Source organism: Phacochoerus africanus, chromosome 3 (assembly GCF_016906955.1).
Source record: "Phacochoerus africanus isolate WHEZ1 chromosome 3, ROS_Pafr_v1, whole genome shotgun sequence".
NCBI classification, from domain to species: domain Eukaryota; kingdom Metazoa; phylum Chordata; class Mammalia; order Artiodactyla; family Suidae; genus Phacochoerus; species Phacochoerus africanus.
In genome coordinates, this window is record NC_062546.1 from 117,451,790 (window position 1) to 117,477,542 (window position 25,753).

The 25,753-nt window shown below is 45.5% G+C and overlaps 1 protein-coding gene across 6 annotated transcripts; it reads left to right on the forward strand.

Annotated features, from left to right (window-relative positions):
• Nucleotides 1-11,516: 11,516 nt before the first annotated feature.
• On the forward strand, nucleotides 11,517-17,937 carry DUSP26 (dual specificity phosphatase 26). 6 transcript variants are annotated; one of them, XM_047772508.1, is made up of 5 exons: nucleotides 11,517-11,774; nucleotides 12,126-12,207; nucleotides 13,829-14,190; nucleotides 15,753-15,967; nucleotides 17,096-17,937. In XM_047772508.1, exons 3-5 carry the CDS (start codon nucleotides 13,970-13,972, stop codon nucleotides 17,293-17,295), a joined length of 636 nt encoding a protein of 211 aa, XP_047628464.1. In that variant the 5' UTR covers nucleotides 11,517-11,774; nucleotides 12,126-12,207; nucleotides 13,829-13,969; the 3' UTR covers nucleotides 17,296-17,937. The 6 variants fall into 6 exon arrangements, with proteins under 6 accessions (XP_047628464.1, XP_047628466.1, XP_047628468.1 ...); XM_047772510.1 differs by having other exon boundaries at nucleotides 13,907-14,190; XM_047772512.1 differs by having other exon boundaries at nucleotides 13,910-14,190.
• The last annotated feature ends 7,816 nt before the right edge of the window (nucleotides 17,938-25,753 follow it).

Below are 25,753 nucleotides of genomic sequence, written 5' to 3' on the forward strand. Positions count from 1 at the left end.
TTAATGATACAGAAGTGACATCACTGGGTGACCTTGGGTCAGGAGGGTGGGTAGGGGAGGAACAAAGGGAGGCTGAAGAGTTTACATTTCAGGATTAGGAACATGGAAAAATGGGAACTGCTCCTAGTGAGATAGGAAATAGAGCAGAAGGAGCCGGGAGAAGAAAGAAATCAGTTTGGTTTGGAGTATGTGGGGTTTGAGCACTCGTAAGAGATACACTAATTTGAAGAAGTCCCTCATTAGTTTGGGCTCACTGGGCAGAAGCTAATTTGGGTTAATAGAAAACTAAATTATAGATTTTATGTGAAAATTATGATTGTTTTCAATCTGTTTTGCTTTATTTTTCTATTATGATGACTTTTTAAATTTTGTTTTTATTTTTACTATCTCCTACTTGACCTGCCTTACATTGAATCTTCTTTTGTAAACATACAAGAATTTTAGAATTGTTCGGCTTGAAATGGTTATTTCCAAAATGCTTTAGGTACTAGAAAACTTCCTTTCCTGCATATTTTTTAAAGTTCCTTTTAAAAATATTTTTATTAAAGTACAGTTGATTTACAACATTGTGCCAATTTCTAGAAATACAAGAAAATGTACAAGAAAATGTCCTGCATATTTTTTTAAAATGCTTCCTTCTAATTGGTTACACAATGATGGCAGTCACACAGTAAAATACTGTCCAAATGTTTAAAATAGTTTTACTAAAAAATATTTCATAAATGGGGAAATAATCATGACAATAGTCCCAAATCAAGAACAGTTTGCAAAATAGTATGTATGAAATGATTCTAATTTTCATAAAAATATCTGCGTATGGCATTCCTTTGTGGCACAGCAGGTTAAGGATCCAGCATTGTCACTGCAGCTGCTGGGGTCACTGCTGTAGCAAAGATTTTATTCTATCCCTGACCAGGAACTTCCACATGTCATAGGCACAGCACCCCCCCCCCCAAAAAAAAATCTATGTATCTAATCACAGGGGAAAAAAGGTGGAAGGCAAAGCAGCAAACATCATTCAGTCTGTCTCTGAGTGTTGGATTTTGGAGTGATTTTTTCTATTTCCTTATTGTGCCTTTATGCATTTGCCAAATTCAAAACAATGAATATTTCATACACTAGAGTTTAAAAATTAATATTGTTTCCCAAATTTTTTGTCTTATAAATTTATTCTCTACCTACAGTGGCAAATCTTAAAACTGAAAATAAATTCCCCTAATCAGCAGAAGTTATCTCTGGAGTGTGGGAATAAAAGCAATATATTTTCTTCATAGTTTTTTGCATTTTCCTCCCATAATGGAAAAGCTTATAATTAGAAACAAGTTTTTTGGAGGAAATAGATTTAGTTCCTTCCTCTGTCTCACAAAAGTTTGCTGTCAGGAAAGAACTTGATGTGGGTTGGTGTGAACTTGACACTTCTTCCCCAGAGGTATTTGCATTCCCATTATGTTCCCTAATCAGGAGGAAATTTAGAGTTCCACAAAGTTCAGATGCCATGTGGCTTAGCCAACTGACCACCCCACCAGGTTTTCATAAATAATGCCATTTTGTCGTCAAAGGAGATCCGCTCTTCATGATTTTTCCCTCTCCTGCCAGGGACGAATATTTGTACGTGCCCATGGTTTCCTCTTTTTATCATATTTCCTTCCTCTCTTGGCTCGTCCAAGTGCAGTGGTGTTGAGATTCCTTGGCTGGGAAAGCCCGTCAGCAGCAGGAAGCTACTTATAAGAAAAACCAGAGCAGCCCCCAGTGGCTGGAGAGGTGAATTCCTCCTGCACCTCTTTTTCTTTCTCTCAACACCAAATCCCTGCTTTTTGCTTAAATCGCTCCCCCCCACCCCAGTTCATTTACCCTCTTCAACAAATCCCAGATTTTCTGAGATAACTCAATGACAAATATCCTGCCTCACAAAGCTCTAATGTACATGCCATGCTTCTGAGTCTTTTTTTCTTTTTCTTTTTTTTGGTCTTTTTAGGGCTATACCCAAGGCACATGGAGGTCAAATCAGAGCTGTAGCTGCCGGCCTACACCACAGCCATAGCAATGCCAGAACTGAGTCTCCTCTTCTACCTACACCGCAGCTCACGGCAAGGCCAGATCTTTAACCCATTGATCCAGGCCAGGGCCCAAACCCATGTCCTCATGGATTCTAGTTGGGTTCATTAACCTCCAAGCCACGATGGGAATGCCCCTTCTGAGTCTTGGTTCAAAATATGTGACTCCCCCCCATATAACAGAAAAATAAAACTCTAAAAAAAAGTGACCCTCAAAGTGCCCTTGTGGCTTAGCAAGTTAAGGATGCGGTGTTGACACTGCTGTAGCCAGGGCTTGATCTCCAGCCCAGGAACTTCCCATGCTGGGGGCATGGCCAAAAAAAAATGTGAACGACCCATGAAACACCTCCTTAAATGATCCCTTATCGTGTTCTTGTTTCTTTGGACCCACTTAAATGAAAGAATACACACACACACACACACACACACACACACACACGCACGCACACACGTACTCAAAACTTAAAGGAATGAATGAACCAAGAAGGTCTCTGTGGGGGAGGGGTTAGTAGATGCTTTCCACAAGGTGGAATAATAATAATGGCTATTTGCTGAGTGCTTACTCTACAAACCAGTGCTGAGTAAGTGCTTTCCACACTTTATCTCATTCAGTCCTCACAACCAAACACGTCTGTGACAGCTAAACAGTGTGGATGAGCAATTTGAGATTTAAAAACTTTAAATAATTTATCCACATCACTGGGGCAGAAAACTTTAAATAATTTATCCACCCCAGGTATCTGAGACCAAAGCCCTTGGTCTTCATGGTAAATATGCTCCTGGCCCTTGTGGGGTGATGGTGGAAGAGTCTGGGAAAGGCTTCCTGAGCCCCATCTTTCAACTTGAAACTAACCCCCCTCAATTTGCATCACACACGGAGTGTGTGATGGAGGGTTGTGGTGGGTGGGTGTGTGTGTGTGTGTGTGTGTGTGGTGTGTGTGGTTTTGTGTGTGGTATGGTATGTGTGTGGTTGTGTGATGTGGTGTGTGCAGTGTGTGTGTGGGGGGGAGTGTGGTATGTGTGTGATGTGGTGTGTGTACTGTGGGGGGATGTATGTGCGTGATGTGGTGTGTGTTGTGTGTGTGTGTGTGTGTGTGTGTGGTGTGGTGTGATGTGGTGTGGTCCATTGTCTTCTTTAGCATACTTTTGCTATCCCAGGTGACTCCTGTCCAAAAAGATAAAAGTTGCAAGTAACTTTATAGTTCATCAGAGGATCCGACCCAAAGACCCAGCAACTCAAGAAAGCATCAACATATGTAGTTTAAATTCCAAGACTCTTTAAATGCCTCATCTCAAAATCTTTACCTTGGAGCATGAGCTGCCTGTTCCTCTTGCTTGACACTTGCAGTAAACACTATACTTTCCTTCATTTAAAAAAAAAAAATTGGAGTTCCCGTCGTGGCGCAGTGGTTAACGAATCCGACTAGGAACCATGAGGTTGCAGGTTCGATCCCTGCCCTTGCTCAGTGGGTTAACAATCCAGCATTGCCATGAGCTGTGGTGTAGGTTGCAGACGCGGCTCGGATCCCGTGTTGCTGTGGCTCTGGCGTAGGCTGGCAGCTACAGCTCCAATTCGACCCCTAGCCTGGGAACCTCCATATGCCGCAGGAGCGGCCCAAGAAATGGCAAAAAGACCAAAAAATAAATAAATAAATAAAAATAAAGGCATTAGTTAAAAAAAAAAAATTTTCACGTTGATGTTTCCACAAATCCTAAACTCATGTATCAGAATAATCCAGTCGAGGAGTTCCCGTCAACCATGAACCCCAACTAGTATCCATGAGGACATAGGTTCCATCCCTGGCCCTCCTCAGCAGGTTAAAGATCCAGCATTGCCATGAGCTGTGGCGTGGGTCAGAGACACAGCTCAGATCTGATGTTGCTGTGGCTGTGGCCAGCACTGTAGCCCCGATTTGACCCCTACCCTGGGAACTTCCATATCCTGGGTGGGGGCATAAAAGGCAAAAAAAAAAAAAAAAAGATAATCCAATCAAATCCCTCTGTTAAAAAACCCACTTTAAACCACACCAAAACCTCAATCAATTAGGTCTTGTCATTCCTTCTAGAAAATGCTATCTGTTGAGAAAGAATTCTCCCTTACTCTCATAAGCAATAAACTCAGTTTTGTGTTACCAAGAGGTTATTCAGCTACTATTTTGGAAGCCAGCATTCTACAAGGACAAAGAGAAAAACCATAAGCCAACAAAGAAAAAGGCCGATTACGATAAAGTGATGGCAAGAACACTGAAAAAAAAAAAGACTTCTCATCAGCAAAAGTAAATGCTGAAAGACAACGAAGTAATATTTTTGATGGGCTGAGAAACATAATTGGGAATCTAAATTTCTAAAGTTGGACAAAATATCTTTTACAAGTCGAAGCAAATTAGAAATTTTTGACATTTGAGCACTCAGAAACTTACTACTAATATAGTCCCTTACAAAAAGAACTACTAAATAAGAAAAAATGAACCTAGAAGGGATGAACAGGATAAAGAAGCAAGAGTAGGCAAAAGAATTGTTCAAATATGCTGGTAAATCTAGATAAATATTGCATGTGAAAAAAAAACTAGAATATCAATCATTTTTTTGTGTGTGTTTTCAAAAGCCAGCTGGCATTCTCAGTTAAAGATAGCATATTAAAAACAGGCTTTTAATTCTGCTTCTCCCTGAAGCCCTGCAAATATGACAGTTGAAAGATTTAAAAATAAATAAATAAATAAACCCCACCAGAATAAAAAAACACAGGAATTATTTCAATAGCAACAAAGTATTGGATGCTGAAGAGCAGAAGGCAAGCCAGCAGAGGAATATTGGTGATCAATCTGATTTACACACCAGAGCAACGAAAAGGCCAAGGAACTGGCAGCTCTGGGTATCACTGAAAGTGTGAAGATGAATTAAAAACATAGACTGGGTAGGAAGTCTGTTTAAATTAAACTTCTGTCACTGCAATTAGGCAACTGCTCCTTCCCTGAAGAAGCAAAGCTTATTCTTTGAAGAAGTAAAAAGGAAGGTCTCTTGATTGGGGGGTATCCAACGTATTTGATTTTGGGGGTATCATACTAAGAACAGAGGATGTCCAGGAAACAGGGCTTCCAGAGGCAAAAGGAACTACCGGCATGAGAGTAAAAGAAGATCAAGGAGTTCCTACGGCGGGGCAATGGGGTAAGAATCTGACTGCAGTGGTTCAGGTCACTGCAGAGGTGCAGGTCTGATCCCTGGCCCAGTGTAGTGGGTTAAAGAAAGGATCCAATGTTGCCACAACTGCAGTTGTGGCTTGGATTCAATCCCTGGCCAGGGAATTTCAATATGCCACGAGTGTGTCCATAAATTTTTTTAAAAAATTTTTTGTTTAAAATAGGAGATTGATCCCAAGGTACTTTCCCTGCACTAGTGTGGAGAACAGCCTCTCCAGGTGGGGGTAAGCCAGAAGGCTCCTGAAAAGACTTGTGGGAAAAAAAGATACTGAGAAAATAACTGACACGTTTACTGACCTGAAACTGAGGCCACTGGACAAAAGTGAGGGGCTTAATTCAGCCCTCACTGAGATATTCATTGAAAAGTAAGAGAACAAATAAAAAAATACTCTTTGGGGATGGACCAGGAGTTTGAGTTTAGGAAATGTATAGCACAGGGAACTATGTCCAATCTCCTGGGATAGACCATGATGGAAGATAATATAAGAAAAGGAATGTGTGTGTATATATTTGTGTGTGTGTGTGAGTCACTTTGCTATATAGCAGAAACTGGCACAGCATTGTAAATCAGCTATATTTTTAAAAATAAAAATATATAAATTATTAACTGAAGGGAAACAATGTCATACAAAAAAGTAATCATGTAAATGACTTGGTTCAACGTGACTAACAATGATACAGTTGTAATATCTTAAATACTGAATGCTTATATAAAAAAATTATGAGTTTCTATTGTAACACAGTGAAAACAAATCTGACTAATGTCCATGAGGATCCATCCCTGGCCTCGATCAGCGGATTAAGTATCCGGCATTGCTGTGAGCTGTGGTGTAGGTCACAGACATGGCTCGGATCCCGTGTTGCTGTGGCTGTGGTGTAGACTGGCAGCTCCATCTTGGATTCAACCCCTAGCATGGGAACTTTCATATGCTGCAGGTGCAGCCCTAAAAACCAAAAATAAATAAATAAATAAATAAAAATTTTTTAAAATATGATATAGCTGTACATATAAGAAAAATACATAGAGAGGGAATGTTTATTTATGTTATAGAATAAAAGAGAAATAAACCCTCAAGGAGTTCCTGTTGTGGCTCAGCAGAAAACGAATCTGACTAGCATCCATGAGGATGCAGATTCAATCCCTGGCCTTGCTCAGTGTGTTAAGAATCCAGTGTTGCCTTGAGCTGTGGTGTAGCCAGCGGCTACAGCTCCAATTCAACCCCTACCCTGGGAACCTCCTTATGGCCCAGGGGGTGCCCTAAAATGACAAAAAAAAAAGAAAGAAAATAGAAATAAACCCTCAATACTCATAGTGAGAAATTAATAGATAATGCCTAAAACTGAAAAATCAAGAAATAGCAATATAAACATATTGAGAGACAGAAAAACACTGGTATCTGAAATTGTTCAATATGTTTGCTCGGGATATGGATGGAAGACAATAAGCAGAGAGTTGCTATTTTTTTATAAGTATTGCAGAATGTACTAATTCTTTAAATTATGTGCATTGTGATGATCACTAAAACAAAGACTTTTTAAAGCTAGGTTCAAAGTAGTGGATAATAACAATAAAGAAGATGGGAGAGAAAGTATTTCTCAGAGAAATTAAAATAAAAATCCTTGTCTTATTCAGGGAGAGGGTAAAAGCACCAATTAAATGTAGAATTTATCTTTCAAATCAAAGGAGCTCAGTAACATAAATAAAGAACACTAGATAAATCCAACCAAAGAAAAGAAAGGGAAAAAAAAAGAAAGAGAAAGCAGGAAGACAGAAAACACAAAATAAGATGGTGGAAATCATTTTTAAAATACTATAAACACCATAAATATAAAAAGAGTCACTGATTAAAATATTAATTTTTTAATCTCCCTATAGCTTATGAGTTACACTTAAAGTGGGAGAATTATATATAAATACATATATTTATTCTAACAAAAATAGTTTTTTTAAGTCTTAGAGAAACAGCCAATTGACTAAAAAAAATTTTTAATAACAGTAAATTTTGTAAAACCCTGTGAACTTGTGTATCTAATAACACAGGCTGGCATTACGCCCTCCCTCCAAAAACTGACAGAATTAGAAGAAATTAACAAGCCCACAAACATATGGGGGGTTTTAATCCCTCCCACAAAAGCTCGAAAAACAAGATCAAAAATTACGAATTTAGAATACTTAAAACCTTATATAGAAGGGAAATAAATATAGAAATTTGTATAACAAAACAGAGATTCAATATGCTCTCCAAGCATTTGTAGGACATTCATAAGGAAGTTTCAACCAATTTCAGAAAACTGACTTTTTTTTTTTCTTTTTCTTTTTGGCCATGCTTATGGCATGTGCAAGATCCTGGGCCAGGGATAGAAACTACGCCCCAAAGTGACAACATCAGGTTCTTAACCCACTGTTCCACAAGGGAACTCTGAACTGACATTTTATATTTTTTTATCTTGTGATTTTTAAATTTTTTAATATTTATTTTGTATTACAGTTGATTTATAATGTTCTGCCAACTCCTGCTGTACAGCAAAGTGACCCAGCTTTACATACATACACATTCTTTTTCTCACATTACCCTCCATTGACATTTTAAATTAATTCATTCCGATTGTAGAAAATGTGGGAGATGTGGACAGTGTAAAGCACAAGATAAAATTTACCTATAACTTCACTATTTGGCATATTTCTTTCCACTCTTTTTCAAAATGTGTATTTATACATGCTCTTCTTTTTTCTTTTTCTTTTTTTTTGTAATAATGATATTTACTATATATTACTTTTATATCCTATTTTGTTTGGAAGTAATGATCCTTGTTTATTTCCACTCCAGAACCACTGGCCTGTCCAGAGTCTATTTTCATTACAGAATCAGGCTAATGGAAAGACTATCTGCTTCTGGTGATAAATGTGTGGTTCTAGGAAGAAATGAACATTCATAGTGGTAGGAAAGATCAGATAAATCAGGGAGAAAATGGCTCTGCAACGCTTTGGTGCAGAGGCAGAGAAGGAAGGTTTTAGAGATGACCAGATTCTCACTCAAAGGAAAGAACACACTAGCCCTCCTTCCCAATTCAGAGAGGGCAGGAGTCTGAGGGGAAAACCTGCCTATTAACCCCCGGCTGACGCCTAGGAGGAAAGAGTCACAAATCACAGGCAAAGACCCCGGGAAAAGGAGACGCTAAATTAGGGGTGAAGGAAGAAACCAAAAGACCGAGTCCGGGCAGATGGAGATCTGGAAGAACAGGTCAGCATCCATACGGGACACCCTCACAGGAAAGAAGTAGAATCTTTCTCTGCCCCGCCCCCACCACCACACTACCATTGCTAAATAAAGTCACACCTGTCTGTCCTTTGCGGCCTGAACCTGTAGAAGAAAGCGCTGTTCAAACCTACAGTCGAGGTCCGAGTGGACCAGCCCTGGATACAAGGGCGTGGCCATGTTAAGGGCGTGGCTGGGAGGAAGCCAGGTCCCTTCTGTCTGCTTTTCTCTACCTGGGGGAAAAGGTTACAAAGCCCTGATGACACTCCAAGGGACTAAAGGCCACTTCTGCTAACTGCAGCACCCGCAGATCATGCCACCGAAGAGATACGTCCCCTGAGGGACGAGGTGGCGGCAGGGCGCTTGAGAATACCTTGCTCTTGATGCTGGCAAGAAAATCATGGAGTACTGCTACATGCCTGCAACACAGTAGGGCTTGATACATTTTATCCATTACTATGATTTTTCTTTTTTTAGGTTTACTACAGTGGTTTGAGGCCCACGCTTGTGGTTTTTAAACAGATCTAGGTTTAAATCCATGCCCAAAGTTCACTTATTAGCTACTTGGCTGCCTGCAGAATGGATTTACCACCATAAACCTATTTCCTCAACTGGAAAATGGAATTAATAACACCTACTTTGTGGGATTAAATTATCTAATATATGTAAAGCATTTAGCACAGCACCAGAGTCCACAATTAAAATTACCATTTAATTACCATTTAACATGGAGTTCCCAGGTGGCTCAGTGGGTTAAGGATCCAATGATGTCACTCCTGTGGCTCTGGTTACTGTTGTGATGTGGGTTCAATCCCTGGTCTGGGAACTTCTTCATGAGGGAATGCAGCCAAAAAAATTATCATTTAATGTGTCTTTCTCATGTGTTTCTTTTTCCCCTCTCTACTCCCTCTATGAACTTCTCCCTCTCTCTCTCTCTCTATGTAATTATTTTTAGGGGAGGGGCATTTCTTTTCAAACCACTTGGAAATCTATTCCTGTTTCTCAGTAGCTTTAGTTTCCTATCTCTGGAAAGAAAGTTTTTATAGAGGAAGTGATATTTTGAAATATCACTTGAAATATAAGACTTTGGAATCAGTCCTGGGCTTGGACCCTTGCTCTGCCACTTACAAGCCATGGGTGAATTAAGTAATACGGTCAAGTGTTAAGGCTCCTCATGTAGTCAATGAGGATAATAATAACTACCTAAAAGGGGGGTGGGATTCAATGAATTGATAAATATGAGGGAAATGACAATAATAAATGATCCATACATGCTTCTTCTCTTTCCTTCCATCTATCACCTGTCCCGCTTCCTCCATTACCTTCTCCTTGCTAACTCTTTCCTCCATTCTCCCTCTTCTTCTCCATCCTTAGTTTAGCCTGACGTCACATGGAAACATAAGCCTCCTAGTTACTAAGAAAAATATGAAGCCACTCAAGTTGTAGGTTGACTCCTGGAAATGGTTTTCATGAGGATGTTGATCCGTGGACAATTTCTATGACTACCCATAAACATTTGTCCCTATTGTCCAAAGCATATTTTCCCAGCTTTTTGAGAAAGGTTCAATGCAGGGTTGAAACAGAAGTCTTGCTAAAAATTGAGATGAAGTTCGTTGTCTACAACATCTTCTTAATCTACCAACTCTAAAGACTCCATCCCTTCAAATGAGATTCGTATATGACAGATGCTCTTTGACAATTTCATTTGTGATCATTTCTTACCTGAGTTTTCCTGAACCAACAAATTACAATTTTCAAATTTCCCAGGTCAGTTCTTTGTTTTAAAGGATGATGTTTTCATTTTGGCATGTCAACGGTCATACCAAGAAGGCACAAGGAAAATGGAGAGGAGTGGTGGAAAGGGTGGGTGGGTGGGGGACAGGATTGATCTTGGTGGCAGCCTGTGTTAGAACCTCCCCTATTGCACAGAACTGACCTGAGGATTGTGTCACTTTGGCCAGGATTTTCTTGGACTCGAGTTTCAAAGCCTCCTCTACCATCCCTCCTGGAATGTAGTCAGTCCTGCTTTCAGCTATGGGAGATACCATCTTCTCATCCTAAGTCAGGATCAGCCTGACTTTATCTACTTCCTGCCTTCCTCCTGTCAGGCAACCCTCCTGGATTCCAAATCTTCCTGGTTCTCAAAGCATCACCTGATAACATTCATTATTGCCCCATCCCACAATGAGATAGGCACTGGGGACCACAATAGGTCCTTGCCTTCAAAGCGTTTGCAATAGTGGAGCTGACAAGGTGCTTACAGTAGAAAAGCAAGGGAAGATAAATATCACCCAAAATCAGCACATGAATTTTTTTCAGGAGTCGGGAAAAGGGAAGTTCACTGAGTTAAGCTGGTGGAAATGACTCCTTAATGGAAATCTATTGAGAGTTACCTAGTAACTAGCAGTTACGGATCCAGCATTGTCACTGCTGTGGCACAGTTTTCATCCCTGGCCCGGGAATGTCCTCAAACCGTTGGCACAGCCAAAGAAAAAAGAAGGAAATCTATTGTGCTTTCTCATTGTGGGGGGAGCGTCTCTTCAGAAAGCCCTTAAACACTTGAATGTCCCAGCCAGGGAACCAGGATGTGAAACTCGGTTCTGGCAAAGCCTAGAGAATGCCCTGGGCAAATTACTTAGCTAGCTTCTCTATGCCTTAGGTTTCTCCTCCCTCAAATGGGTACAGTAACAATTTTACCTCTCTCCTAGACCAGTGGTGAGGCTATAAAGATATGTGAAACACGTGGTTTATAGTAAATACTAACCAGGGTTCTGAACTATAGATAGCTATTTGAGCCATGGTCTTCTGGAGAATGAGAACATACGTGTGGCAACATCCTCGTGTCTATGAAATTAATTAATGCTGCCTGGGGAGGAGCGAGTGTGCTTAAGACACCTTCTGGGACGACTTATATAATGTTAGCTTTAGGCAAAGCGCCTGTAATTGGCGCAGCCCCGAAAATACACATACACACGAGCATGCCTGCGAGGCGGGGCCGCGGGGGGTGCGGGCTGCGTGGCCCACGCCCCGTGTCCACTCCGGCCACCGGGCGTGGGACTGTGTCCCTGTGTGTCGCTGACACACCCGCACACTAATAAGAGCCCCTGCTTCGACGTGCGTGTCATGGCTTAAAAATAGATGCTAATCCGTCAACCGGCCTGGCAGTGGCAGCCGCCGCGGCGGCAGCGGCGGTGGGAAGTCATGGCCATGGGGCTGCCTGCACCTGCGATCTGCCTAGGGGACTGAGACCCGCGCCGCCTTCCAAGGTAGCGGGACCCGCAGTGGGTGGGAGAGGCGCGGGGATCGGGGCTGTGGGGGTGAGGGGCCGGAAAGGGGCCTGGGAGCGAGCCGGCTGAGCCCTCCCGGGCTCCCTCCCTCCGCCCTCCGCGGGCCAGGCTGTCTGGGTTGGCGAGGGCTGGGCGACAGCCATGAACCTGTTACAACCACCACAGCAGACAGAGGGAGGGGGGCCGCGGACCAGGGTCCTCCAAAAGCCGGTGGATGGGGTTGGAGAATGCTCAGGGGTGTATCGGGGACAGAATGGGGAGCAACAGAGTCCCTCGGAGCTTCTGCTGTGCCTTGTCTGCTTCCCGCTTCGGTTCCTTTTTACCATTCAGCATCACACAAGCAGCAGAACCTGTTTCCAGAAAAGGCTGTTTTGGAATCAAGTGGTGGGGTCTTTCGCCCTTGAGAGAAAAGGTAGATGATGATGATGATGGTGATGGTGATTATGGTGGTGGTGGTGATGAATGGTGGTGGTGAGGGGTGATGGTGATAGTAACCGTGATGGTGGTGGTGGTGGTGGTGGCAATTGCTATAGTGCCATATTCTGAGCTCCCTCTGGACCAGCCATTGAAAAAAAAAAAAAAATTCTCTTTCCCTAAACATCCCGTACACAGCCTAAGATCCAGTCACCCCTCACCCATCCTGATCCCAAGACCCCTGCTTCTTATGACCTAAGAGAGCTGGATCCCTTCTGGCCCTGGGGAGTGGGGAGAGCTGGGCCCTGGCTAGGGTGCTATGGGGAAGCTGGGAGTGGACAGGACCAAGATGGCCTCTCCCTGTTGCCTTTCCCTTGAGTCCCTGGGGCAGAAGATAGGAAAGGGAGTGGGAGGGGGATTCTTCAGGCCTTTTCAGGTAGCAGGATCACTGTGTAAGAGGAGGTGGAGGGAAGGGGAAGAGGGGAGGGGAGAGGGGAGGGGGATGAGAGAGGGGAGAAAAGGGGGATTGGAAAGGGTTCTTGCCAACATTGCCTCTGCCTGGAGTTCCCAGGGCAAGTCTCAAAGGCTGGCCCTTCCCAGCTCTGCAGCTCAACGTGTGGTCTGACTTTCCAGCCCAGCTGTGCACAGAGTCTGAGACACATCTGCTAGGCCCCCTCATTGCCAACCCTATGTTCTATGTAGGGTCACTTTACTCCACCAGCAACACAGATGCTAACTAATGCCAGATCTGAGGCCCTGGGCAGGGATCCCTTATCCTTTCCTTTCCTCCCTCCTCTAGCCCCGACCCTCCACCTCTCCCCACCCACCCATCTCTCTCTCTCTCTCCCTCTCTTTCTCTCTCTCACGCGCGTGTGCGCGCGCGCACACACACTACTCCAGCACTACCTGGACCAATATTTTCATATTAGGGATGAGTTTTAATCAATGACATCTTTATGCTGATCAAAGGTGGGTGTTCTGCCCCTTGTGCACAAAGATTGGCACTTCCTTCCACTGGTCCTTGCCTTCAGCAAGTATTTTTCAAAAACTTACACCTCCTCTTTATTGCTATTCCTCACTGCCCCCATTCTTCAGCATACACTTCCCCCAGCAGGCTTATCTCTGAGGCAGAGGGAGGACAGGAATGGGTTAAAGCAGCCCCTCTCTCTGGCACTGGGGAGACCAGCAGTCTTGGCTGTGTCACAGCCTCAGCTGCTGCTGTTTTCCTGCTCACTCTGTCTGGATGCGTCCAAGGCCACTCCCAACCCCCCACCCCAGCTCCCCAGCCTCTCTGCCTTTTGCCCCAGGCCGATAAGACCCAGATTCAGGGCCAGAAGAGGTCCAGCAGTGGGCCCAGCCACCCAAATACTAAATGTTTGTGTAAGAGTTTACGTCTGTGTGTTGGGGTGGGGGAGGGGCGGAGCAGACACCCAGCAGCTGGGCAGCTCCCTCTCCCTGTAAACAAGAACATGTGACTCTCCCACCTCCTTGAGAGGCCAAGCCAAAGAGCAGGGAGAAGGGAGCTGCTGCAGCTCCAAGGAGAGGATCCTACAGAACCCCCCACCCCACCCCTCCCCGAGCCAGACTTAACCTTGGATCCCTGTGGATCTCCTCCCCAGGGCCCAGCACAGTTGGCAGGAAAGGAAGCAGCTGCTGTGGACTCACGCAGGTGTCACTCACATCCCTGCCTCTTCCAGCAGCAGCTACCTGGAGACTGACCCCCCATCACTGCGGCCACCCTTGTTCCTGCTGCCACTAAGATGTGCCCTGGTAACTGGCTCTGGGCCTCAGTGACATTTATGGCCCGCTTCTCCCGGAGCGGCTCAAGGTCTCCTGTTCGCACTCGAGGGGCCCTGGAGGAGATGCCAGCTGTTCAGCATTCCTTCCTCAACGTCTTCGAGTTGGAGAGGCTTCTGTATACGGGCAAGACAGCCTGTAACCATGCTGATGAGGTCTGGCCAGGCCTCTACCTCGGAGACCAGTATGTACCTGGCAGACTGGGGCCATGGCTGAGTGTGTGTGTGTTTGTGTCTGCAAACAATAAGAAAGGAGAGAGGCCCTGAGCTATGCTCTTGGTTCCACATTGAGAATGGAGAAGGGGAGTGCATGGGTAGAGTGGAGGCTAGCGGGTTTGGGGAAGTTTGGGATTATTGATAGACCCAACTCTGGACAGACTTACTCTGTGCAGGTAATAATGGCATTCATTTAGCAAAGGATATTACTGAGTGCCAGAGCTAGGGACTGGACAGAAGAGATGATTTCTCTGAACTTTCATCTATCATTCCTTGAGAAGAGGCCGTCTCTGGGGCCAGGAACAGTGGGTAGTGAGGCAAAGGGTTGATTGACCAAGCCAAGCCACAGGCTATGCAGGGCTTCTGCCAGATGGGGGCGATAGAGAGAAGGGCGTGTAAGGAGGAGTGCAGTCCCTACAGGTCTCTCCAGGGATCATAGGCTACTAGGAGTTTTTCACATGCATTTTCTCTCTTAATCTTCACGACAGCCTGGTGAGAGAGGAGGTTAGGAGGTTCACTATCCCCAGGTTAGAGAGGAGGAATCGGAAGCTCAGAGAAGTTGGGACTGGCCCAAGATCACATGGGTCGTAAGTAGCAAAGCTAGGACTTTTGGAGGTTCAAGTTCAGTGCTCTTTTTGCTTGAGGAGTTGGCACTGGACAGGGCATTCGCCCTGAGATGTGACCCTGTGGGCTGAGAGGCAGCCACCACTGAGCTGAGGGGTGGTGTGGGCCACAGGAACACCTGAAGATGACATCTGACAACAAAGGAAACCATGAGCGTGGAGTAACTGGCAAAATACATGAGGATTCAGAGTGTCTGAGAGTCTAAAATAACGGGGGAGTGAGATGGGGGAGCAAGTGTCAGAATCTTATAATTTAGGTATTCCCTGGTCACCTAGCAGTTAAGTATCCAGTGCTGTCACTGACATGGGTTCAGTCCCTGGCCAGGGAACTTCCACATGCCTCAGGGCACAGCAAAAAAAAAAAAAAAAAAGAATCATATAATCTGAAGGTTAGCAGGATGTTAAGTGTGAGCTGGTACAGAAACTCATCCACAATGTCCAGACCCCTCTGCCACCTCCTCTCTCTATTTGAACGCCTGGTAGGAAAAAAAAAACCCTCTTTCCCAAGACGCCCCAGTCTTTCCTCAGCTAGATGCCACCTTCCTTACATGAAGTACAGAATGACTCAATCCTTCCCACAGATCAAGTAAAATCCTGCTGCCTCAGAGGATTCTTTCAGTGTTTTCTTATGGCTGTTGTTTGCTCACCCCTTAGTCAGCTCTCCTCCAGGCAAAAGCTCCACAGGAACACCCCCCCACCCCCCCCATCTCCACTCCCCACACCCCACCTCGCTCCAGGACAAGACTCCCAGTCATTGCCCACCTTGGTTCCTCCCTTCGGGGTCCTTAGGGAGTGACACAGGCCTGGAGCCAACGACGTTGGCCAGGCAGTGGTCTGCATACAGACAAGGGGGCCTGGGCCCCCGCCAGCATTCCCACCCTTCCCCTAACCTCTGTCCCTCAATACAGGGAAATAGCCAACAACCACCGGGAGCTCCGTCGCCTGGGCATCACCCACGTCCTCAACGCCTCTCATAGCAGGTGGCGAGGGACCCCCGAGGCCTACCAGGGGCTAGGCATCCGCTACCTGGGGGTCGAGGCCCATGACTCTCCAGCCTTCGATATGAGTGTCCACTTCCAGGCGGCCGCTGACTTCATCCACCGGGCGCTGAGCCAGCCAGGAGGTAGGGGGATCAAGGCGGGAAGGACGGAGGGACAGAGTTAGAGAAAAGCCCAGTTTGGGGTGTAGAGAAAGACACTTGAATGACCCGACAAAAGGCTCAGGAAAGGAGTTGCCCTGTGACTCAGCGGGTTAAGGATCCAGAGTTGTCACCTCTGCAGTACCAGTTGGATCCCTGGGGAGCTTCTGCTTGTTTTTTTGGGTGCAGCCAAAAAAAAAAAAAAAAGGCTCAGGAAAAGAAAATTATTCTCTCAGCCATCTTTTCAAGGCAATACATAAAAAGCCAAGGAAGAATTCCCATTGTGGCTCAGTGGGTTAAGAACCCCAAAAAAGTGTTGGTGAGGATGTGGGTTTGATCCTTGGCCTCCATCAGTGGGTTAAGGATCCAGCATTGCGGTGAGCTGTGGTGTAAGTCGCAGACACGACTTGGATCTGGTGTTGCTGTGGCCGTGGTGTAGGCTGGTAGCCGATTTTACCCCTTGCCTGGAAACTTCTATATGCCTTAGATGAGGCCCTGAGATGCCAAAAAAAGAAAAGAAAAGAAAAAAAAGGAAATAATTCCAAATGTTAAGAGTGGTAAGTTATACCACGAAGATATATTTTTTAATTTGGGCCTTCTTTACAAATTTCTATACTTTCCAATTCTACCTTGAGCATGTTTTGCTTTAGTAATCAGAAAATATATATTTGAATAAAAATATATTAATCATCCCCCCACCAAAAAAAAAAAAAATGACTAGGAGATTGAGGAAGGATGGGGCTAGGCAGAAAGGGTTTCCCCTGGCCGCACTCAGCACACACCAAGCAAAGCCTTACTGGGGCAAGAGTGGCTCCGTCTGAGCCCTCTATGGGCTCGTGGCTGCTCAGCTGCTGCCGGTTCTCCATCTCATTCCGTCTAAGCTGCTGCCCACCCCCACCCCCACCCCCCTACTGCTCCCACATACCCCACCCCCTAACCCCCACTTCCCCCCACCCCCACAACCCTCACCTCCTGTTCGGGATCTGGATTACCCCTCCCCCCCTGGTCTGTGCCCCGCTCCTATTTCCATGACCTGCCTTCCTCCTCCCCTGTCCGAGGAGCCCTCTCCCTCGGCTCCTCCAGCCCCTCACCGAGCCTCGCGTGTGTTCACAGGGAGGATCCTGGTGCACTGCGCCGTGGGAGTGAGCCGGTCGGCCACCCTAGTGCTGGCCTACCTCATGCTGTACCACCGCCTCACCCTCGTGGAAGCCATCAAGAAAGTCAAGGACCACCGAGGCATCATCCCCAATCGGGGCTTCTTGAGACAGCTCCTGGCCCTGGACCGCAGGCTGCGGCAGGGACTGGAGGCTTGAGGTGGGGAGGGGAGGTCAGGCCAGGCCTGCAGGTCCCAGGATCCCAGCTGGAGCGAAGAGGTCCCGTTAACCCGTTCTCTGCTGAGAGGGCCCCGAAAGTTCCCCCAGGCCACAGTTTGCTATTTGTCAAGAGGGGCTGGGCTGGGGAGGAGGGGTTGAGATTGGGCCTCTTGACGGCCGCCAGGAGGGAGCTGACCAGGAAAGGAAGTAGCTGGGTTGGAGGTAGAAGTCGGTCCTGGGACCCCGACTGGATTCCGGCCAGGGTGCCCCCGGAGAGTCACAACCCCCTCCCCTCTTTGTGCTCCACTGTTCCCCTCCCTAGCGTATCAAAACTAAAGGACCGTCTCAGTCCTGTGCCTGTGCGGGGAGTCAGGGATGCAGCACGCACCACTGTATGGTCTAGAGTTGTGTGGAGTTGGTAGTGGAGGGACAGACGGTGAAGAGATGGTGTGAAAAGCTAAGGGAGAAACCCACAGACTTGTTACTCCAAACACAGGGAGAAGAGGTGTGGGAGGCTTGGCGCTGTGCCCGTGGGTGCTGGTCGTGGCCCAAAACGGCAGAGGTGCATGACTGGGTGTGTAGATAATCACTCGCTTACTAGATCCAGATGTCTCCAAGAAAAATAAAGATGGTGAATACAAACCGAGCCTCCTGAATCACTAACAGCTTGTACGAGGTCTACACCTGTTTTCTGAGAACAGTTCCTGACTCCCCCTAAGGGTCATCAGCTCCCAACTGCCTTTAAGCTTCACCGGTTCTTACGGGAGGTTTCTTCCAAGTCCAGTTTCACACTCCCCACCGCCTGAGAAATCTTGAGCTTGTTATTTGCAGCTATGCCCACACAGGGGCAGCAGAGGACCAAAAAATTCAAATTTGCAAACACTTGGTGCTGGGACTCTGGACACACCCTGTATCTACCAACCTTTAATTAGGCCTCTCTTCACAAATTCAGGTGTGTAAGAAATATACCTTTATTTTCAAAAAGTCAACCTGATTTTTTTTTTTTTGTCTTTTTGCCATTTCTTGTGCCGCTCCGGCGCCATACGGAGGTTCCCAGGCTAGGGGTCTAATCGGAGCTGCAGCCAGCTGCCTACGCCAGAGCCACAGCACGCGGGATAGAAGCAGCGTCTACAACCTACACCACAGCTCATGGCAAAGCCGGATCGTTAACCCACTGAGCAAGGCCAAGGAGTGAACCCACAATCTCGTGGTTCCTAGTCGGATTCGTTAACCACTGAGCCACGACCGGAACTCCCAAAAAGTCAACCTGATTTCTATATCAAGTCCCCATTCTAGTGGGAGAACAGAATATTAATCTTAAATTAGTCCCAGCTCTAAATCCTACCTACACACTTGTGTTTGGGTTTTGCCTGGTGCCAAGAAATTGGAAGGGAAGTGATGTGATTGCTTCCTCTTCTCCTCTTTCCAGGTTTGCCTCTGAGGAGTGTAACATAATCTCTTTAGCAAATCTAGTCAAAAAATAGACTCAACCACCAGAGAGAATAGTATGGTTTTCCTACTATCCCAACTGTCAAACTGCTGGGCACCACATCCTTCTTTAAAAAAAAAAAAAAAAAAAGAGTGGGAATTACCTTGTGGGTCATTGGGTTAAGGACCTGACTAGTATCCATGAGGATGTGGATTCGATCCCTGGCCTCACTCAGTGGGTTAAGGATCAGGTGTCACGGCAAACTGTGGTGTAGGTCAAAGATGCAGCTCAGATCTGGCATTGCTGGGACTGTGGTATAGGCCAGCAGCTGCAGCATCAATTTGACCCCTAACCTAGGCGCGGCCCCAAAAAGAAAAAAAATAAAATTTTTTAAAAATTTTAGGGAGTTCCCGTCGTGGAGCAGTGGTTAACGAATCCGACCGGGAACCACGAGATTGTGGGTTCACTCCTTGGCCTTGCTCAGTGAGTTAACGATCCGGCGTTGCCGTGAGCTGTGGTGTACGTTGCAGACGCGGCTCCGATCCCGCGTTGCTGTGGCTCTGGCGTAGGCCGGTGGCTACAGCTCCGATTCAACCCCTAGCCTGGGAACCTCCATATGCCACGGGAGCGGCCCAAGAAATAGCAAAAAAGACCAAATAAATAAATAAATAAATAAATAAATAAAATAAAATAAAATTTTAAAAGGCTTTGTTCCCAGAAAGGAATAGCTGCCTGAGCGGGAGAAGGAGATAGGATGTAAAAGGAAGTGGAAAATACGGGGGGCGGGGCGGGGTGGGGGGTGGAGGATCTCTGAAAGACTTCCCGCTGTGACACAACAGGATCAGCAGCATCTCTGAAGCACCAGAAAGCAAGTTCAATCTCTGGCCCTGCACAGTGGGTTAAGGATCCAGCATTGCCACAGCTGTGACTTAGGTAGCAACTGCTGCTTGGATCTGACCCCTTGCCCAGGGACTCCATATGCCACAGAGCAGCCAAAAAAAAAAAAAATTTGCTTAATATATCTAAAGTTTATATTTTATTCTAATGTACAGAAACTCAGAATCTATGCAAGTTGCCTTCATAGATGATCCATTTCCACTCTCCTATAAGGCATAAATTAATCACCTTTTCAATAAATCACTTGATGATAGTTATCAAGCATTTATTGGTTTGGCCATCTTTGATGGTAGGAATCACTGCATAACAACTACAGACATCATCAGCTCTCAGTATTAGAAAGTGCTACTATTACACTTGCATCATGTAATCAAGTTACTGTGGCAGTGAGATGAGGCCAAAAGATCTGACAGCCTAGAGTCCCTGGCCCTGGCATAGAGCCAAGAGGGTGTTTGTGCCAGGCAGTCATTTTACCCACCACTGTGACCCTCTCCCCAGTCACAGGCAGTGGTCTGTCTACTTCTGCAGGGCTGATGTGGGCATTTAATTAGATATGAGGTGGAAAGTCCCTTGCACACCCAGTACTGAACCTGTCTTTTCTCTTGCTCCATCTCTCACATGGCAGCCCTTCCTGTGGTTTGGAGCTAGCTCTCCCGAGTCCCCTCACTTTCAGCCTAATGGCTCTTATTTTTTTCCAAAAGTCTGCATGTGTCATGTTTCACATTTCCTCCCCAGCCTCGCCAATATTGGCATCTCTTTCTTTTTCTTTTCGTTTTGTTTTGCTTTGTTGTGGCTATGGTTGTGGCATGTGGAAGTTCCTTGGCCAGCGATCGAACACACACCATAGCAGCGACCCAAGATGGGGCACAGACAACACCAGATCCTTAACCTGCTGCACACCAGGGAACTCCCATTAGCATTTCTTTCTAATTATGAACCGGTCTCCATGCTTCGGGCTAGATCTGTGGGCTGAGGGGCCAGCAAGATCTTTTGGCTGGAGTCCCACATTTTCACTACCACTGAGGAACAATTTCATCTAAGGGATGGAGTGAGGGCTTCCTTAGGGATGTTGATTCTAATTAAACTGATTAGAGGTTCCTATTGTTCAGCGGGTTAAGGATCCAGCATTGCCACTGCTGTGGCTCTGTTTACAGCTGTGGTGTGGTTTCCCTGGCCCTGGAACTTCCACCTGTTGTGGACATAGCCAAAAACTAAACAAAACAAAACAAAAAATCTTGTACTGATTCCCAATCAATCCTGGCAACAGGACTTATGCATAACTAAAAAGAACCTAGGAATAATTCAAACTCTTGGAAGAACTAGCTAAAACTAAGGTCTGACCAGTGTAGACTACAATAGAGTCGTCACCTCCTTTGTTCTAGTAAGTATATGCTACTAATATAACCTACAGGCACAGACCTGTTTTTATAATTTTATTTGTATATGTGTCTCAGCTAAATCCCCGCACTTCTTGCTCTCAGCTAAATCCCCGCACTTCTTGAAAATTGAATAACTTGAGAATTTAACTCTAACTTTTAGAGAAGTATATTTGACCAAAGAACAGATTTCCAGATTATTCTCATGGAGCAGATTATATATTTATCTTTATTTTTTAATTTATTTTTTAATTTCCTCAATACATTATTATTTTTTTCTACTATACTGCATGGTGACCCAGTTACACATACATGTATACAACTTTTTTCTCACATTATCATTCTCCATCATAAGTGACTAGACATATTTCCCAGTGCTACACAGCAGGATCTCATTGCTAATCCATTCCAAAGGCAATAGTCTGCATCTATTAACCCCAAGCTCCCAATCCATCCCACTCCCCTTGGCAACTAGAAATCTATTCTCCAAGTCCATGATTTTCTTTTCTGTGAAAAGGTTTGTTTGTGCTGTACACTAGATTCCAGGTATAAGTGATATCATATGGTATTTCTCTTTCTCTTTCTGACTTACCTCACTCAGTATGAGAGTCTCTAGTTCCATCCATGTTATTATTTTTTTTTAACAAAGCCACATTATAGTTCTGCCCAGGCACTCTTCTGTCTTTACAGATATTAAGTTATTTAATCTCCATTGAAAACCCTGTGAAGTGGTGTCATTGCTGTTGCTTAGAAACAGGGAAATTGAGGTTGTCATTTTCCCAAGGACACACGAATAGTAAGTTGAAGAGCTCAGATCCAGACCTAGCAGCTCTTCTCCAGAATCCGTGTGTGAACATCATGCTGCCATGCATCCCTCCACCTCCACCTTTTAAGGGTGTGTGTATGTGTCTTGAGGAACCAGCTGGGTCAAGGGAGATAAGGAAGGGGCACAGCCTAGTGATCACACAGGTAGAATGGGTTCTCCTATCCCCCAAAGGGGCTGAGGATGACACCTGCAACAGGTGGATGTCACTCACACCTGCCAAAATCAGCATTGAAAGTCCAACTTCCTGCATCCGGTTCTCAGGCAATTGACCAGTTGGACCCAAGCAAAGGACTTGAAAATAAACAGGAATAAATATGCTCTTGTGAGATGCAGCCTGTGCTTCCAGCTGGCTGAGCTTTGGGGCCCTGGAGAGCTGCAACTCATATCGGTCTGGTCATCCTGCCCCACCTGCCCTGCCCACACTGCCCTGGCCACCTGACATTGACTCAGACATTCAGGGCAGGCCCTGGGGCCTTGGCCGACTCTGGGGAGAAAGAGGAATGTTTGCCCTGTCCTTCACCCTGGAACCAATCCCAGCTGAGAAGTTCCATAGGGAGCCGCAGCAAAGAGAAAGCTGCTGCTTCTGGGCCCTGAGGTAGCAGATGGAGCTGGAAGGCAAATAGGCAGCCAAGTACAGCCCGCTCGAGAGGACTCAGCAGGCCTGCCCCCCAAGGCCCCCACTAGAGACCCATCCCTTAGAAAAGGGACCCTCCTATACTGCTGGTGGGGATATAAACCAGTGCATCCAACTGGAAAACAGTATGGAGGTTTCCCCCAAAACTAAAAATACAAGGAATTAAACTAAAACTAAAATTAAAAACTGCTATATGAGGAGTTCCCGCTGTGGCACAATAGGATTGGTGGCATCTCTGGAGCACTGGGACACAGGTTTGATTCCCTGCCCAGCACAGCGGGTTAAAGGATCCAGTGTTGCTGCAGCTGCGGTGTAGGTCACAACTGTGGCTTGGATCTGATCCCTGGCCCCAAGAACTCTATATGCCGGAGGGTAGCCAAAAAAAAAAAAAAAAGACCTACCATATGACCCAGTAATTCCACTTCTTGGGTACTTATCCAAAAAAGCCCACAAAAGCACTAATTCAAAAATGCATATGCCAGCATTACTTACGATAGCCAAGAAATGGAAGTAACTTAAGTGTTCATCAAGAAATGAATGGATAAAGAAGAAGCAGTATGTGCATGCAGTAGAATACTACTCAGCCATAAAAAGGATGAACTTCTGCCACTGCAACAACATGGATGAACTTGGAGGGTATTCTGCTAAGTTAAATAAGTTAGACAGAGAAAGACAAATACTGTATGATATCACATGTGTGGAATATAAAAAAGGGGACAAATTAGTGAATATAACAAAGCAGAAGTTTACTGGTGGTTCAGAAGTTTAAGGGTCCGGCGTTGTCACTGCTGTGTCTCAGGACTGATCCCTAGCCCAGAAACTTCCACAGGCCAAGGAGGTGGCCAAAACAAACAAACAAACAAACAAAACAGAAACAGACTCACAGATACAGAGAGCAAACTAATGGTTATCACTGGGGAGAGGGAAGGGAGGAGAGGCAAGATAGGGATAGGGGATTAAGAGAATAAACTATTAAGTATACAATAAATAAGCACAAGGATGTATGGTACAGCACTGAGAATACAGCCAATATTTTATTATAACTATAAAGGGAACATAACCCTTAAAATTTGTGAATCACTGTTATACACCTGAAACATATAATATCATATATCAACTATAACTCAATTTTAAAAAAGAAAATAGAGGTTAAAAAAAAAGAAAGAAAGAAAAAAGCAGATCTCTTAAGGAATAGGAAGCCTGGAGTTCCCATTAGTAACGATGGTAACAAATTGACTAGTAGCCATGAGTACCTGGGTTCCATCCCTGGCCTTGCTCAGGATCCAGTGTTGCCAGGAGCTGTAGTGTAGATCACAGATGCAGCTCAGATCCTGAGTTGCTGTGGCTGTGGTGTACGCCGGCAGCTGCAGCTCAGATTCAACCTCTAGCCAGGGAACTGCCATATACCACAGGTACAGCCCTAAAAAGACAAAAAAAAAAAAAAGAAAAAGAAAAAGAAAAAGAAAGGAAAAGGAAGCCTGGACAAAGGAAGAATGGGTCAGGTTATGAAGAAAGATAAACCCTGTTTATCATAGGTTTCTGTCCTCAAAATTTTTTTTGAGGAAGGAAGGAGAGCAAAAAATGGAAAAGTACAGGGAGGAGTCCAGTTCATGTCCTAACCCCTGGAACCTGTGACTGTTACCTTAAGTGGTAAAGGGGGTTCTGCAATGGGATGAAAACGGCAACCTTGCTGTGGGGAGATTTCACTGGCTTATCCAGTGGACCCAATCAAAGGAGTCCTTAGAACTAGGGAACATTTTCAAACTGCCATGAGAGATCTGATGTAAGGATTGGACCTGGTAGCTGGCTTTGAGGACAAGGATGGAGGTGGTGACACTAGGAATATGGGCATTTCTAGAAGCCAAACAAGGCAAGAACGAGGATTCTTTCCCCCAGACTCTAGAAGGCAGCCTGGCTGACAGGGCTTGATTCCAGCCCAGAGACACCCATGGCAGACTTCCAGTCTACAAAATGGTAACATAATAATTGTGCATTGGTTTAAGCTATGAAGCGGTGATTTGCTACAACAGCAACAGGAAACTGATCAAAGTCCCTTGGCACGCCATAAAGACTTTTCCATGAATACTGATTAAAAGTACAGGGACTAATCTCACACCTGGTTTAAAAAATTGAGAAGTAGCGGCACACACCACCCCAGGGAGGCTTATTTGGCAAGGGGACTATATCACAGAGCAAAACTCACCAGCAGAGGGCGTTTTGTTTTCTATGCAGTGTTTCACTACTGGGAAATGTTACACAACTTTTGCATTTCCAGTTTCTCTTAAAATGTTAAAAGGGGGAGTTCCCGTTGTGGCTCCAGCGGGTTAAGAACACGACATAGTGTCGGTGAGGATGCGGGCTCGATCCCTGGCCTCGCTCAGTGGGTTAAGGATCCTGCGATGCCGAAGCTGTGTCACAGGTCGCAGATGTCGCTCGGATCTGGCATTGCTGTGCTTGTGACATAGGCCGTCAAATGCAGCTCCGATTGAACCCCTAGCCTGGGAACTTCCCTATGCCACGGGTGCAGCCCTAAGAAAAAAAGAGAAAAAAATGTTGAAAGGGCCACGTTTCAACATCTGCACATGGCAACTATCTGAGTAGGGTCCGTTCCACTGAGACCAGGCAGGGCCTGCCTGCCTGGTAGTCATCACTACCCATCACTGTTTTCTGACCCTGGACCTGCTCACTCCTTGAGATCATTTGCCTCCATCCCTGGAGTAAATCAACCCTCCACCACTGAGCCCTAATGTACAACCCAGAAATGTAAGATATTCCTCATCCTAAGAAGCTGGTGGGCCTCCAGCCCTTATCTTCTCCCAATTCCCCTCCCCTGCCTTCAGCCATCCCTTTTTTTTTTTTTTTATTTTAAAAATGTATTTTATTTTATTTTATTGTCTTTTTAGGGCTGCATCCGAAGCATATGGAAGCTCCAGCCCAGGGTGGGATCGGAGCTGCAGCTGCCAGCCTACACCACAACCACAGCAACAGCCAGATCAGAGCTGCACTTGTGACCTATACTGTAGCTCAAGGCAATGCCGGATCTTTAACCCACTGAGCAAGGCCAAGAATTGAACCCACATCTTCCTGGATCCTAGTCTAGTTTGTTTTCCTCTGAGCCATAAGGAGAACTCTTTAAATATTTATTTATTTATTTTTGGCCTCCAGGGCCAGGGATCGAACCCATGCCACAGCAGCAACGCAAGCCTCTGCAAGGACAATGCCAGGTCCTTAACCCACTCTGCCACAATGGAACTCCCCCCAGCCATTCTTAGGACCTTATTTGTGGGCAGTGGTTA

Bases quoted from the DNA above. Each gene is read 5' to 3' on its own strand.
- DUSP26 (XM_047772508.1), top strand. From the start codon at position 13,970: ATGTGCCCTGGTAACTGGCTCTGGGCCTCAGTGACATTTATGGCCCGC. The intron at 14,191-15,752 runs GTATGTACCTGG...CCCTCAATACAG, and splicing joins GGCCTCTACCTCGGAGACCA to GGAAATAGCCAACAACCACC. The intron at 15,968-17,095 runs GTAGGGGGATCA...GTGTGTTCACAG, and splicing joins GGCGCTGAGCCAGCCAGGAG to GGAGGATCCTGGTGCACTGC.